The sequence below is a fragment of the Bombina bombina genome, chromosome 2 (genome assembly GCF_027579735.1).
Source record: "Bombina bombina isolate aBomBom1 chromosome 2, aBomBom1.pri, whole genome shotgun sequence".
Lineage (NCBI taxonomy): Eukaryota > Metazoa > Chordata > Amphibia > Anura > Bombinatoridae > Bombina > Bombina bombina.
The window spans coordinates 708,137,917-708,154,636 of record NC_069500.1 but is presented as its reverse complement, the minus strand read 5'-3'; the positions used below and the strand labels follow the sequence as shown (position 1 = coordinate 708,154,636).

Here is a 16,720-nt window from a genome sequence, read left to right as displayed (position 1 = left end):
CCACTTTGACTAAGATTAATCTACTTTATCATGCTACTGGATGTGATCCGAGAGTTGTCCATTTTGCAATATAAACAAAAATATTAAGATGGCTATGTTCACATTTTGAGTTCCTTCTTTAAGTCTTCAAGCTGGAGGTGTAGAGGCTTTTGGAACTCCTTTCTAGATATGAAACTTATTTAGTTTTGGTTTTATATGGGCATAAAAAAAAAACTTATTTTTCTCTTTATAAACCTTTTCAATACACAAGCATTTCAGATTTTTTTTTTTTTTTTAAATGAGTGATACATAACAAATTGGTAGTTTTAATGCCAGGTTGTAATAAACAAGTTCTTACTGTGTGATTTAAAAATGTAAAGTTTACTTTTACAATTCAGCAGCAGTTAAGTTAAAGGGTCAGTCTACTCCAGAATTTATATTGTTTAAAAATATAGATAACCCTTTTATTACCCATTAGCTCTGAATAACCAACACTGCCTTATTTAACACATTTTACCTCTGTGATTACCTTGTTTCTAAGCTTCTGCAGACTGACCCCTTGTTTGTTCTTTTGACAGACTTTTTTAGTCAATCAGTGCTGACTCATAACTCCACAGGAGTGATCAAATGTTATCTATATGAAACACACATGGTCTAGCGCTGTCTAACTGAAAAACTGTCAGAATGCACTGAGATAAGAGGCACCCGTCAAAGTCTTAGAAAATGGCATATGAACCTACCTATGTTTAGCTTTCAACTAAGAATACCAAAAGAACAAAGCAAAATTGGTGATAAAAGTAAATTGGAAAGTTGTTAAAAATTAATGCCCTATCTGAATCATGAAAGTTTATTTTTGACCAGACTGTCCCTTTTTTAAAGCAGAATTGTAGCATAGGAAAATTGAAATCACTTTTCTCATTCACAGGTTATACATTTGGGAAACTTTGCATTCTACTATCCGAAAAATGAACAAGCATGTTCAGAAAATTCAAAAAGAGCTGGAAGAGACTAAACAAAGGCTAGCAAAGCAGCACAAACGTGTATGTAATGTAATCTATGCATTGTGCGTTTATCAGTAAGACCTTGTGTGTACAATGTTTTAGCCATTGATTAGCAGATCTGCATCCTTGGTTTTGAGATAGCGATATATATTATTTACTTTTTTTTTTTTTTTTATTCTGTCCTCCAAATATGATGGATAAGCTCCCTTAGCATCTAGTATTCACTTTATTTTATGTGGATGTTCGGGTATTGTATAATACCTTCTTCTGTTTTTCCCATTAGTGGCTATTTTCATACGACACTAGAACACTTTCTCATTTGCTATTTTGAATGCTACCAATAGTCTCACCCTTTTATCCATTTTATGTTTTGATACTGTTGTGTCAATAAAAATATCTATTAGAAATATGTTGGTGAGAAAAAGAATACGCTTACAAATGCATAAAGGGGCTATCATTGAAAGGTTTACTTGTCTGTTTTTCCTTATGAGCTATTTTAAAACATTTTAATCTCCTGCTTTCCCTGCCCTATTAGAATCATTTCTGCTTGATGAAAGCAATTTTTTTTTTCTCCTGTTAAAATTAGCACAATTTTATTTTATACCAAGGGTTGAGAAAAATTTCTGTAAAGGATAGTAAATCATTTTTTTAGGCTTTGCAGTCCAAGATGAAAAGTTGAGGCTATTAGGTGTTTACTTCTATAAAGACAGAAAACAAATTGCCACAAATATTTGACATAATTCAAAATATGACAAACCAACGAGCCTCTTTGAAACCTACTTTGGTTGCAGCCTCATTTTCATTTTTCTTTCTAATGACACAGTGAGTCCACGGATCATCTCTAATTACTACTGGGAATATCACTCCTGGCCAGCAGGAGGCGGCAAAGAGCACCACAGCAAAGCTGTCAAGTATCACCTCCCTTCCCTCCAACCCCAGTCATTCTCTTTGCCTACGTTAAAAGCAAGGAGAGGTGGTAAAATTTGTGTCTGAAAGAAGATTCTTCAATCAAGATTTTATTATTTTAAAGCAGAGCAAGACTGTCCTGCTTCCTGGGGTTTAGCCGTAGCCCATGTCAGTCTCTTCAGTAGAGCAGTGGTGGCTTTTAAGCAATTGGGAACTTGTGGGGTATTATCCTCATTGCGCCTCCCAAATAGTTGTTGCTGCCCTATCCTGAAAGCCTGATTAGGATTATTCAGTCTTTCCTAATATTCCCATGGGTCCATGTGAGGGAAATGACCTCTCATACCATGTGAGCTGCCCTGCTGCCGGGCAGATTGATCTTCGGGGAAGTGCCTATTTTTATTTTCTTGAATGGAGAATATGGCACTTTTTTCAATTAAAGGGACACTGAACCCCATTTTTTTCTTTTGTGATTCAGATAGAGCATGCAATTTTAAGCAACATTCTAATTTACTCCTATAAATTTTTGTTCTCTTGCTAGCTTTATTTGAAAAAGAAGGCATCTAAACTTTTTTTTTATTGGTTCAGAACTCTGGACAGCTTTTTTTATTGATGGATGAATTTATCCACCAATCAGCAAGAACAAACCAGGTTGTTCACCAAAAATGGGCTGGCATCTAAACTTACATTCTTGCATTTCAAATAAAGAAACCAAGAGAATGAAGAAAATTTGATAATACAGCCTGAAATTTTAAGCAACTTTATAATTTACTCCTATCGAAACCACGAAAGAAAAAATGTGGGTTTAGTGTCCCTTTAAGTCTGTTTTTGGGACGTTAAACACTAATAATCCTATTTGAGGTTAATAGGATTTATGTAGGCAGTGTATGCAGGCACTAGGGACGTTAAAACTTTTGGAGAGGCTCAGATTTGTTTTATTTGTTCCGGTTTATTTACAAACTTTGTGGGACAAGAGGCAGTGTGTTTTATTGTGTGAAAAGGCTCCGGCATTGATAGTAATGGCGGCCAGTCTCTTTCTAGTTAGAAACGCCCGCGAATGAGAGGGGCGGTTTTTCTGAGGCGGCTTTACAGGAGGACAGGTAGGCGCCTCAGCAAGTAGTGCTGAGGTGAGGAGGGTGTCTGAGGTTTATAGTGAACTGCTGCTTAGCGGTAGTTAAGAATAAAGGAAAATTATTTTTTACTTTTAAAATTTAAAGTGACAGTACCATTTTTTGTTATTTTTTTAACCTAAATAAAGCAGTTGCATTTATTTTGTTTGAACATTGGGTAAAGAGGGATCAAGAGGCCCTGCAAAACGTTACATGCATCTTGTGTTTTGACTCTAATGTGGAACCCCCAATCACTTTTTGTTCCTCATGTATTGAAAGAACATTACAATACAGGGATAGACTTTTTGAACCTGAGCCATCATTAGCTAAGGCGGATGCTGTTCAGGGGTCCCCTGTTCAAGATATGCCGCAGCTTTCTCCTCAAGTGTCCTAAACTTTATCGTCTACACATGCAGTTCCCTGCACTTCCTCTCAAACTCTCGTTGGAGTTACATTGCAAGACATTGCTACCCACATATCTTCTGTGGTAACTGATGCGCTGTCTGCCTTTCCTATGCTGCAGGGAAAGCGCAAGAGGAAATCTAAGGAATCGGTGAGTAAGGTTTCTGACACAGTTGTGGCTATTCCGAATGTTTCTTCCCAGAAGTCTGAGGAGGAAGATACTTTGTTAGCATCTGAGGGTGAAGTCTCACCCTCAGACAGTGTAATTTCTTCTTCTGATGCTGAAGTTGTATCCTTCAGGTTTAAAGGGACAGTATACACTCATTTTTATATAACTGCATGTAATAGACACAACTATAAAGAATAAGATGCACAGGTACTGATATAAAAATCCAGTATAAAACTGTTTAAAAACTTAGAAGTTCTTAGTTTAGCTCTGTTGAAAAGGTAGCTGGAAAGCCCACTGCAAGTGGGAAGTAAGACACTCCCCACCCCTCCCCCTTCTTTTGCATATGAAAAGACCCTTTACACAAACAGGAGCAAGCTGGAGAAGGTAGCTGACGGTATTCACATAAATTTTGGGGCTTGGTTAGGAGTCTGAAAATCAGAGCAATGTTATTTAAAAATAAGCAAAACTATACATTTTTTAAAAAAAAAAAAACCTTTATGGGCTATATAAATAGATCTACAACACATTTATGCAAAGAAAAAATGAGTGTATAATGTCCCTTTAAGCTAGAACACATCCGGTTGTTACTTAGAGGTTTTGGCCACCTTGGACAACTCTGACATGACTGCCGTAGTCAATCCTAAGAAGTCTAGTAAGTTAAACAAATACTTTGACGTTCCTTCCACGGTGTAGGTTTTTCCGGTTCCAGACTGGGATACAGATGATATTGCTCGGGAATGGGAGAGACCTGGTATCCCTTTTTTCTCTATCCCCAATTTTTAAGATATTTCCAATAGCTGACTCTATCAAGGAGTCTTGGCAGGCGGTCCCCAAGGTGGAAGGGGCAATTTCCACTTTGGCTAAGAGAACAACTATTCCCATAGAGGATAGCTGTTCCTATAAGGATCCTATGGATAAAAATGTTGGAAGGGTTACTTAAAAAGATGTATACAACACCAGGGTTTAAAATGGCAACCTGTGGTGTGTATTGCTACCGTCACCAGTGCGGCGGCATACTGGTTTAATGCATTGTCTATTCAGACAGATACTCCCCTTGAGGAGATTCAGGATAGGATCAAGGCTCTTAAGTTGGCCAATTCCTTTATTATGAATGCTTCCCTACAAGTTATTAAGTTGGGAGCAAAGATTTCTGGTTTCACAGTACTGGCCCGCAGAGCTTTATGGTTGAAATCCTGGTCTGCGGATGTGTCGTCCAAGTCTAAGCTTCTGGCGATTCCATACAAGGTATAAAAAGAGAGAGAGATGCACTCAGCTGAGACAGAACAAAAGCTGGAAAAACTTCCGTGCCATGTTCATTTTAGGGTGCCACTCAGGGTGCATACTCTTTTAGCACACTATGCCCCTTCACAGAGAAAAATTATCCTGTAGCATATCAGTCTGACCCTGCCCAATGACAGTCCAGCACCGAAATACCAGGCAATTCCTCTCTGAACAAGAGAAACAACAACCCCAGACGATCGTTTCAGCCTTTTGTGGGCCTCGTCAGTGAGGTGCAGTCGCATCTCTCTAAGGGCATGTGTGCAAGGAGTCCACGTCTGGTTTCCCCTTTTACTCTTAGGGAGACCCAAGAGCAATTTGCATAAATATAAAAAGAGAGAGAGATGCAATCAGCTGAGACGGAACAAAAGCTGGAAAAACTTCCGTGCCATGTTCATTTTAGGGTGCCACTCAGGGTGCATACTCTTTTAGCACACTATGCTATGGGTTCGGGATTTGCTGGATCCCTGGGTGGTGGACATCAGGGATACAAACTAGAGTTAAAAACCTTTCCACCCAGGGGCAGGTTTCTGCTCTCAAGATTATCTGTAGACGAGATAGAGAGGAGTTCTTACACTGTGTCCGGGACCTTTCCGTCTTAGGAGTGATAGTTGTTCCAATGCAGGAACAAGGGCTGGGATTCTACTCCAATCTGTTTGTGGTTCCCAAAAAAGAGGGAACTTTCAGATTATTTTTAGATCTCAAAAGTCTAACTTATGTGTGGGATTAGCAGATAAGATACAGTAGTCATCCCTGTTATTAACCTGTCTAAAAACCTAATTCTTGTAAGATTGAGTGTCCCAGACCACTACACTCCCCCCCCCCCCCCCCTTGTCGGCTGATTTGATGACAAGACTATCATTCTCCATTAGACTCTCTAAGGCAGCCCTTTCCTCTTTTGACAAATTGGGAAATCTCTTCTGTTGTTGAGTGGACAGTTCTATTAGATCGGTCTCTATTCTCTCTTGAAAATTTACTAAAATGTACCCCCTAGATTGTACAGGGTAAAATACAGATTTGGGCCTAAATACCATATGTGAATTAAAGAGACACTAATCACCTGCACTTTCTTGTTCAAATTGTTCCAAAATGTGCATATCTATCTTCAGAGAAGTAAAAAAAAAATGGAGCATTTGTGCACAGGTTGGATGGACCGCTGGTGGCCAGTGCTTCATCTAATTCACTATCAGTGGAATAATGTTTCCTTGAGGTCAATTGTCTAATGAGTTAGTTCCTCAGAATACCGTCCTTCAAGATGGAAACTATTCGTTCCATCCTTCCCTTGGTTCAAGAGGGTCAATTCATGACAACGGTAGATTTGAAGGATACGTACTTAGATGTTCCCATCCACGGGGATCATCACAAGTTTGAGGTTTGCCTTTCTAGACAAACACTTTCAGTTTGTGGCCCTTCCAGTGGCCTTGCCACAGCTCCCAGAATTTTCTCAAAGTTCCTGGGAGCCTTGTTGGTGATGCTCTGGTTGCGGAGCATTGCAGTGGCACCTTCTCTGGACGACAGTCTGGTCCAGGCACCATCCTTTCAACAAGCAAACTCACATGGAAGGAGATGTTATCTTTTCTGCGTGCTCACGGATGGAAGGTGAATTTGGGGAAGAGTTGCTACAATGGTAGTGTTCCTGGGAACCATAAGATTCCTTATCAATGAAAATATTTCTGACAGAGATCAGAAAGACAAAGATTTTCTACTCTTGTCTTGCCCTTCAGTCCTCTCCTCGGCCGTCAGTGGCCCAATGTATGGAGATAATTTTTTCTGATGGCAGCTGCCATGGACATCATTCCGTTTGCCCGGTTCCATCGCAGACCACTGCAGTTATGCATGCTCAAACAATGGAACAGGGATTATGCGGATCTGTTTCTGTATTTACACCTGGATCAGGCGACAAGATTCTCTTCTTTGGTGGTTATCTTAGGAATATCTCTCTGTCCCAGGGAACCTGCTTCCGCAGACCTTCCTGGGTGATTGTGACCACGGATGCCAGCCTGCTGGGATGAGGAGCAGTCTGGGGCTCGTTAAAGGCTCAGGGTCTATGGACTCGGGAGGAGTCAGGTCTCCCCATAAACATCCTAGAGCTGAGGGCAATCTTCAATGCTCACCTGACCTGGCCTCAGTTACCTTCAGCCTGGTTTATAAGGTTCCAGTTGGACAACATAACTTCAGTTACATTACTCAAGAAGTCGTTGTTCCTTCTTTGTGTCCTAACCCTTCTTCTCATAGGAGCGTTTGCTGCAGTACCTGGTTGTGGTACGTGGAAAAACTATTTACAGACGACTAAGGATTTTTGCCAGTCTTCTGCTTTGTTTGTTGTTTTCTCTGGGAAACGCAAGGGTCAGAAAGCTACGGCTACTTCTTTCTTTGTGGCTGAAGAGTATAATTCGTTTGGCCTATGAAACTGCTGGACAGCAGCCTCCTGAAAGAATCACGGCTCATTCCATGAGGGCTGTTACCTCTTCCTGGGCATTCAAAAATTAAGCTTCTGTGGAACAGATTTGCAAGGCTGCAACTTGGTCCTCTCTACACACTTTTTCAAAATTTTATAAATTTGATACTTTTGCCTCGGCTGAGGCTTCTTTTGGGAGAAAGGTTCTTCAAGTAGTGGTGCCTTCCGTTTAGGTTCCCTGTCTTGTCCCTCCCTTATCTGTGTCCTCTAGCTTATTATTGATTCCCAGTAGTAATTAGAGATGATCCGTGGACTCCCCGTGTCATTAGAAAGAAAACGAAATTCATGCTTACCTGATAAATGTATTTCTCGACACGGTGAGTCCATGGCCCGCCCTGTTTTATTTGGAAAATGTTTGTGTTATAAACCTCAGGCACCTCTGCACCTTGTGTTACTTCCTTTCTCTCTTTTTTCGTTTGTTGAATGACTAGGGTTGGAGGGAAGGGGGGGGTGATACTTAACAGCTTTGCTGTGGTGCTCTTTGCCTCCTCCTGCTGGCCAGGAGTGATATTCCCAGTAGTAATTAGAGATGATCCGTGGACTCAACGTGTCAAGAAAGAAATTCATTTATCAGGTAAGCATAAATTTTGTTTTTTTATGTTTTGTTGGAAGAAATACTTCTCTGAGATTCCGTTTAAATTTCTTCATTTGTTTTTCACTTTTGTTTCCTTTGTCTTATGGAGTAGTATAGATAGTCTTTACCTTTATTGTAACAATAGATCTATATTTCTGCCTATTCTTTGGTGAAGAGTTGTTTTGGTTTTTGGTTTTCATGGAGAATGACAACTATCAATCCCCCCCCTCCCCTCTTGCCTTTGGACTTTCTTCTTAGCCAAACAACAGTTTAAAAGGTTTCAGTTAATCCCATTGCAGAACTCCAAAAAGATTTTCTGCATCAAGATTTGGTTGTGAGCTTTGACTAAGGCACTGGGGTTGTTCAGCTTCGCCAAATTCCTAGTTTGAGGGTAGAATTTTAACAGATCTCAACAAAATAATGCTGCTATGTGTGTTATAGGTATATGAAGCACCATTTTTTTTTCATGATTCAGATGGAGATACCTATGTCTATTATTTACTTGACTTTATTCTCTTGGTATAATTAATTGAAAAGCAAGTAATTATGTTCAGGAGTGTGCATGTGTTTAAAGTACTATATGAAACCGGTTTTGAAGAATAAGTTTAAGAATGTTATAGATTTGCAAGAGCACTAGATGGCAGCAGTATTTGCTGCCATGTAGTGCTACAGACACATGCACGCTACCCACCTTGTTATGCTCTTCACCAAAGAAATACCATACGAACATATCAAATTTGATAATATAAGTAAATTGGAAATGTTTTATTACTTTTTTTATTGAATGCTCTATCTGAATCATACCTTAAAGGGACATTTGGAATAATATGGTTCAGTCCAGCAGGAGGAGGATGTGTCTTAATATTTTTTTCTGTGAGGGCAGACTTTTATAAATAAATCAGTCTGTATTCCTACTGCACACAAAGTAAAATGGGTATTGCCCAAGTGGATGGTTATATCTGCAACAGTGCAGATTTCTGGCGGTTCCTTACTGGATGTGTTTGCCTATGGATATACTGCTACCTGCACCCTAGTGTATGTTAAGTGAGATTGCACCCTTTACCCACAAGTGTGTGTATATATATTATTATTATTATTATTATTATTATTATTTATATTATTATTATTATTTATATTATTATTATTATTTATATTATTATTATTATTTATATTATTATTTATATTTATTTTATTATTTATATTTATATTATTATTTATATTATTATTTATATTTATATTATTATTATTATTTATATTATTATTATTATTATTTATATTATTTATATTTATATTATTATTTATATTTATATTATTTATATTATTTATATTATTATTATTATTATTTATATTATTATTATTATTTATATTATTATTATTATTTATATTATATATATATATATATATTATTATTATTATTATATATATATTATTATATATATATATATATATATAATTATTATTATTTATATATATATAATTATTATTATTTATATATATATAATTATTATTATTTATATATATATATATATATATATATATAATTATTATTTATATATATATATAAAATATATACTGTAGATGTTTCTGCTCGGGGGGGGGGGGGGGGGGAATATATATTCTTGAGCTTGTAACTTCCACTGAGAGCTGTGGTTCTAGTTTTAATTTCAATTTAAAACATTTTAATTCACAATCACTCTAATTTACTACACTTTTGTCTCTGCTGGGGTAGTTATCCCCATTGTTCATGTTCCCTTACTAGAACAATATGGAACGTTTGTTTTGTGTTGCATGAAGAATTTATAAAAAATGTTTTGAAGAAAGTCCTGTTTAAAGTAAAACCAATAGAAGCATGATTGTGTATTGTGTACACTTCTCTTCTTATGTTAAATGAAAGTCTTATCCAGAATTTTTACTGTTTAAAAAGATAATCCTTTTATTACCCTTCTCCATTTTTGTATAAACAGTTATATTAATATTTCAGTTCTTTTGACAGAGGTAAAAAATATAAGGGGGCAGTCTCCAGAGACTTTAGATACAAATTAATCACAGACTTGCATTTTAGCCAATCAGTGCTTACTGAAAAATAACTGCACAAGAGTGAGCACAATGTTATCTTTATGGCATAAACAGGCGCTGTCTAGCTGTGAAAAAACTGTAAAAATGAACTGAGGTGGTCTTCAAGGGCTTAGACATTAGCCTATGAACCTACCTAGGTTTAGCTTTAAACAAAGAATACATAGAGAACAAAACTAATTTGATGATAAAACTAAATTGGAAATTTGTTTTATATTGCATGCCCTATCTGAATCATGAAAGTTTAATTTTGACTAGACTGTCCCTTTAATTTGCTTAATATTGCAGAGGGACAGTGATGACGATGATGACGACGACAGTGGAAAGGAAGATGGTCCTCTAGAAGAACAAATTGAACGTTTACAGGAGAAGGTAGAGGCTGCCCAAAGTGAACAGAAAAATTTATTTCTGGTAATTTTTCAGGTAATGCAGCTGTAATAACTAAAATCCATTGTATACTCACCCAACTGTTTCAATACCTTTATTGCCTATGTCATTTTTTAATTATTTTTTTTTCCCCAGCGCTTTATTATGATCCTTACTGAACACTTGGTGCGATGTGAAACTGGAGGCATTGATGTGTTTACTCCCTGGTATAAGAACTGCATAGAAAGACTTCAGCATATATTCCTTCAGGTTAGTTATGTAAAAACATGCAGAAATTCTTGTGCAAGTTAAAATGATACAAAACATCATTACAGATGTATAGCCATGACTGAAGGAATCAATATTTTTTTTTTATAGCATCATCAAATTATTCAGCAGTACATGGTGACCCTGGAAAACTTATTATTCACTGCAGAGTTGGATCATCACATCCTGACAGTCTTCCAGCAGTTTTGTGCGTTGCAGGCTTAATGTTTGGCACATGGGTGCTGCCTCCTGATAGTCCTTACTGCTTTACGAAAATGCATTTTGAAGGTTGAACTTTGTTGAGGATTATTTTTTTTTTTTTTGTATTTTAAGAACTCATGCCACTCGCACTCAAATGTGATGTTAACGGAGGAAAGGTTGTTTTGTTTTTTGTTTGTTTTTTTAAGTGTTAATGGTAATCATTTAAAATAATGGCTTCTATTTGGACACTATGAACTTATGACCATGTTATTTTAAACTGTTCACATTGCAGTGACTATCCCCTGAATTGTCAATTATCATTGCAACTTTTCTTTCTATATTTTTTCATTACTATGTGAATCTGATGCAAGAAATGTGTTTTTGTAAATGTGGCAGAGTAGTCATTTATTCTATTTTGTTGTTATATTCCACATCCACAATAGTGCATTACATAACATTTTTGGAAAGTCAGTTGCTCATAAAAGAACTTTTTTTTTTCTTTTCCCAGTGGCTTGTTTTAAATAGTCTGATTTTTTTATTTTATTTTTTTGGGTGTTTTTTTTTTTTTTATTAATAATTTTAGGTGGTGTTCCAAAATATTCTGATCTTGAAAAGGTATTAGTCTTTAATGACCTGAGAATCTTGGCCCATAAACATTGGTTTTGTTCTCTGTTTTTTTCCAAATAATAAAATATAGATTTAAAAGACTGATCGGAGAATGTCATCCTAAAATTGTCATGATAGTAGTTAGGAAAAATAGATATACGGATTTTGTTTAAGGCTCAAGGCATTTATAGGACTAGCTATCTTCCTATCTTTATTACCTGAATTAAATATTTTTTTTTTACTAATGTTATAACTATCAGAGCCTAAATAAGTAAGCAATAACATCTGTCATCAGTTAGTGTTTGTCAACCCATATATGGTGCTTGTAATAAATGTAGACATTGAAAGGGACACTAAACTTCTATGGTTTACATAAAATGTCATTTTAACCTAACAAAATAAAACCCTTTCCAATCTACTTCTATTATAAAATTTGCTTTGTTCTTTTGGTATCCTTTATTGAAGACTAAACCTACATAGGTCCACAAGCGCTTAGTAGTGTGCAGTTATCTTTAGCATCCTAAAATTGTAGTTAATGAGACACATATTCTCGTGTTTCCTCTGAACCTACGTAGGGTTACTCATCAACAATTGATACAAAGATAACAATGCAAATTTGATTGCAGAATTCAGTTTCATCAAGTTGTTAAAATTTGCCTTCTTGCTGTTAATCATGTAAGTTTAATTTGTCCTTTTTAAAAAGTGATTATTTTTTTCTGGAATACCAGTTGAATTGTGTTCTGGAATTAAAACGTTAACAGTTGTATAGATGTGTTTATTAAAAACAAAAATCTCCACTGAGCAAGGTTTTCAGTCACTTTCTGTGGTTAACACTGGCTTGATACTTAGTCTGAAGTTATTATTTCCTCTTAAGGACATGACGAGTCCACGGATAATCTTCATTACTTATGGGATATTCGCCTCCTGCCTGCAGGAGGTGGCAAAGAGCATCTACAGCAAAGCTGTTAAATAGTCCCTCTCTTCCCCTCCAACCCAGTCATTCTCTTTGCCTACGTTAGTGATAGGAGATGGCAAAGTGAGGTGTTAGGAAAAGATTCTTCAATCAAGAGTTTATTTTTTAGTAGTGCCAGAATGTACTACTTTACTCTGGGGTGTAGCTTAGACCTAATCAGTCTCTATAGTAGGGCTTTTTGGTGGCTTTAAGGCATTAGGAACTGGTGGGACATAATTCTCACTGCGCCTCCTAAGATGTTGCTGCCCCATTATAGATGGCCTAAGCGCATGGTAACTCAGGCTGATCTGCTTCCACAGGGCTATGAGAGGGAGAAGTAGGATCCTCTTACACCTGTTGGACGATCCTGTTATCAGGCAGTGTGGAGGTAAGTGCTATTTATTTTTCATTCTGGAACCGCAGGCAGAGTGATTTTGGCACTTTACTTACCCTTAATTTTACACTTGTGTTATGCTGCTAGTGCAGCTCCGGTACAAAACTCTTATGTTATAGGGATTATGTTGTGGCACAATCAGTATGTACAGGCACTGGGGAGACTGCTTTATTATTTTTTATTAGGGCCCCAGTGAACTTGTGTTTTTTAACATGGATACTGGGCTAGACAGGCTTTTTTGATGTACGCCCACGATGGACGGGGCCTATTTCCGCGTGCTTCCTCCTTCTGGCTGCTCCCGGGCTGAGAAGTCGCATGGAGTTCTGTTACCGCATGGCCTCTGTTTACAAAATAATGGTCAGGTGGTGGTAGTGCTCCCGGCAAGCGGTGTGACCTCCCAGGAACTCCTGATATCGACATCCGGTGGTCCTGGGAGGTCGATCGCTTGTTTGGTGGCAGGTAGGCACCTCAGCAGGCTGCTGAGGTGTAGATGTGTCTGGAAAAGCGTTATTTTGTATTTTTTTTACTATAATATAAAAACGGCAGTAAAAACTTTTGGGTTTAAAATTGAAAGGCACAGGCTGATTATTTTCATAACGGTCTGTTAATTTCTTTTACAAGATATGACGAGTCCACGGATTTCATCCTTACTTATGGGATATCGCCTCCTGGTTAGCAGGAGGAGGCAAAGAGCACCACAACAGAGCTTTATATATAGCTCCTCCCTTCCCTCCCACTCCAGTCATTCTCTTTGCCTGTGTTAGTGAAAGGAAGAGGTAAAGTGAGGTGTTAGTTTAGATTCTTCAATCAACAGCTTATTATTTTTAAATGGTGCCGGTGTGTACTATTTTTTTCCCAGGGCTAGAGCTTCTGGCTTGTAAGCAATGGAACTGGGGAGATTCTCACAACGCTCCCATATGGATTGCTGCCCTGCTGATCGTGTTAGCAATTATTATCTAAGACTTTATTTGTCCCCACAGACGTGCTGGAGGTGAGGATAGGGAACATCTTCATTGTGTGGGACTGCTTCATATTGCGTTTAGCTTGGAGGTATGTACAGTCGTTTATTTCTGTGGAGACTGAAGTATCTCAGAACAGACTGGCACTTATTCCCTGTACAGGGAGAGGTTAATCGTTTTGCATTACAGGTTATGTGCATAAATATTACCCTTGTTTTTTTGGGTCAATCGGTAGCCTAATAACGGGTTAACCAGGGGCTAATGATTTTTACTATGAGCTTGACGCTGGGAGATTGTGGCATGCTCAGCACAGTATTTATTTCTCTTGTTAAGTGTGTTCAGTCCACGGGTCATCCATTACTTATGGGATATATTCTCCTTCCCAACAGGAAGTTGCAAGAGGATCACCCAAGCAGAGCTGCTATATAGCTCCTCCCCTCACATGTCATATCCAGTCATTCTCTTGCAACCCTCAACAAAGGAGGTCGCAAGAGGAGCTGGAGTTTTTACTTATCTATTCTTCAATCAAAAGTTTGTTATTTTAAATGGCACCGGAGTGTGCTGTTTTTCTATCTCAGGCAGTATTTGGAAGAAGAAACTGCCTGCGTTTTTTTTCTATGATTTTAGGCGTAACTAAGATCCACTGGCTGTTCTCGACAATTCTGAGGAGTGGGGTAACTTCAGAAACTGGGAATGGCATGTGGGGTCCTCCGCAAATGAGGTATGTGCAGTACTTTATTTTCTGGGAATGGAATTGACTAAGAAAATACTGCTGTTACCGTATGATGTAAGTACAGCCTTAAATGCAGTAGTGGCAACTGGTATCAGGCTGATAAATGTATGCGCAGTCGAGTTATTTTCTAGGGACTAGAATTTGACTGAGAAAATACTGTTAAAACTGAAATAATACTTAAGCCTTATCTGCAGTGGTAGCGACTGGTAGCAGGCTTAGTGATTAACTTTGCATGACATTGGAAAATGTTGTTTTTTAATAAAACGTTTACTGGCATGTTATTTGTTTTTGTGAGGTACTTTCGTGATAAATCGCTTTGGGCATGATTTTTTTCCACGTGGCTAACATATTTTTCTGCATGGAAACCGTTATATCAGGGCTCCCGCTGTTGTGATAGGAGTGGGAGGGACCTTGTTTTTAGCGCCTTGTTGCGCAGTTAAAATTCTAGCACAGTCTTCCTGCTTCTTCCTCCTTGATCCAGGACGTCTCTAGAGAGCTCACAAAGATCAGCTCTGCAAAATTCATTTTTGAGGGAGGTAATCAGTCACAGCAGATCTGTGACAGTGTGTTTGACTGTGATTAAAAGCGTTAAATCTTAATTGATATCCGTTTTATCCGTTTTGGGTATTGAGGGGTTAATCATCCTTTTGCTAATGTGTGCAATCCTCTGCTAATAATACACTTCTTGTTAAGAATTGTTTAATTATATCTGTATTTTTGAAGCGCTGCAGCGTTTTTTTTTATATTGCTTGTAAACTTATTGAAAGTGATTTCCAAGCTTGCTAGTTTCATTGCTAAGTCTGTTTAAACATGTCTGATTCAGAGGAAACTGTTTGTTCATCATGTTCAAAAGCCAATGTGGAGCCCAATAGAACGATGTGTACCAATTGTATTGATATTGCTTTGAATAAAAGTCAATCTGTACCGATAAAGAAACTATCACCAGACAACGAGGGGGAAGTTATGCCGCCTAACTCTCCTCACGTGTCAGTACCTGCGTCTCCCGCTCGGAAGATGCGTAGGATTGAGACGCCAAGTACATCTAGGCCCTTACAAATCACTTTACATGATATGGTTAATGTTATGAAAGAAGTATTATATAATATGCCCGAATTTAGGGGCAAACGCGATAGCTCTGGGTTAAGGACAGAGCGCGCTGATGACACGAGAGCCATGTCTGATACTGCGTCACAATTTGCAGAACATGAGGACGGTGAGCTTCATTCTGTCGGTGACGGTTCTGATCCGGGGAGACCGGATTCAGAAATTTCAAATTTTAAATTTAAGCTTGAGAACCTCTGTGTGTTACTAGGGGAGGTATTAGCGGCTCTGAATGATTGCGACACGGTGGCAATCCCAGAGAAATTGTGTAGGTTGGATAGATACTATGCGGTACCGTTGTGTACTGACGTTTTCTCCTGTTAAGTGTAGTCAGTCCACGGGTCATCATTATTTATGGGATATTAACTCCTCCCCAACAGGAAGTGCAAGAGGATCACCCAAGCAGAGCTGCTATATAGCTCCTCCCCTCTACGTCACACCCAGTCATTCTCTTGCACCCAACTAATAGATAGGATGTGTGAGAGGACTGTGGTGATTAAACTTAGTTTTTTTATATCTTCAATCAAAAGTTTGTTATTTTAAACGGCACCGGAGTGTGTTGTTTTCTTCTCAGGCAGAATTTGAAGAAGAATCTACCTGAGTTTTTGTGTATGATCTTAGCGGACGTAACTAAGATCCATTTGCTGTTCTCGGCCATTCTGAGGAGTAAGGTAACTTCAGATCAGGGGACAGCGGGCAGGTTCACCTGCAAAGAGGTATGTTGCAGTATATTATTTTCTAAGGAATGGAATTGACTGAGAAAATACTGCTAATACCGATATAATGTAAGTACAGCCTTAAATGCAGTAGTAGCAACTGGTATCAGGCTGATATGTATATATGTTTACACTTAAGTATTTCTGGGGAATGGCACTTCACTGGGAAAATACTGTATGCATTTAACTTTTAGCCTAACTTGCAGTGTGAGCGACTAGCAGCAGGCTTTTAATGACATTTCATAAATTAGATTTTAAACGTTTGCTGGCATGTTAAATCGTTTAATTATCTGAGGTACTTGGTGAAAAATTGTTTTGGGCGTTATTTTCCACATGGCTGTCGTTTGTTTTAAATTAAAACAGTTTACTGAGCTTCCCTCACTGTTGTAGTGTGAGTGGGAGGGGCTTATTTTGGCGCTTTTACTACGCATCAGAAATTCAGTCACAGTCTGCCTTTTTCTCCCTGCATGATCCAGGAC

General features: G+C 38.0%; 1 protein-coding gene across 1 annotated transcript in view; it reads left to right on the top strand.

Annotated features, from left to right (window-relative positions):
- Positions 1–12,187, top strand: part of NCBP1 (nuclear cap binding protein subunit 1) — a 188,252-nt gene extending 176,065 nt beyond the window's left edge. The window contains exons 20-23 of the mRNA XM_053702701.1: positions 905–1,019; positions 10,235–10,369; positions 10,469–10,582; positions 10,691–12,187. Of these exons, the coding sequence (XP_053558676.1) occupies positions 905–1,019; positions 10,235–10,369; positions 10,469–10,582; positions 10,691–10,804 (478 nt within the window). The 3' untranslated portion in view covers positions 10,805–12,187. The remainder of the gene's footprint in view (positions 1–904; positions 1,020–10,234; positions 10,370–10,468; positions 10,583–10,690) is intronic.
- The last annotated feature ends 4,533 nt before the right edge of the window (positions 12,188–16,720 follow it).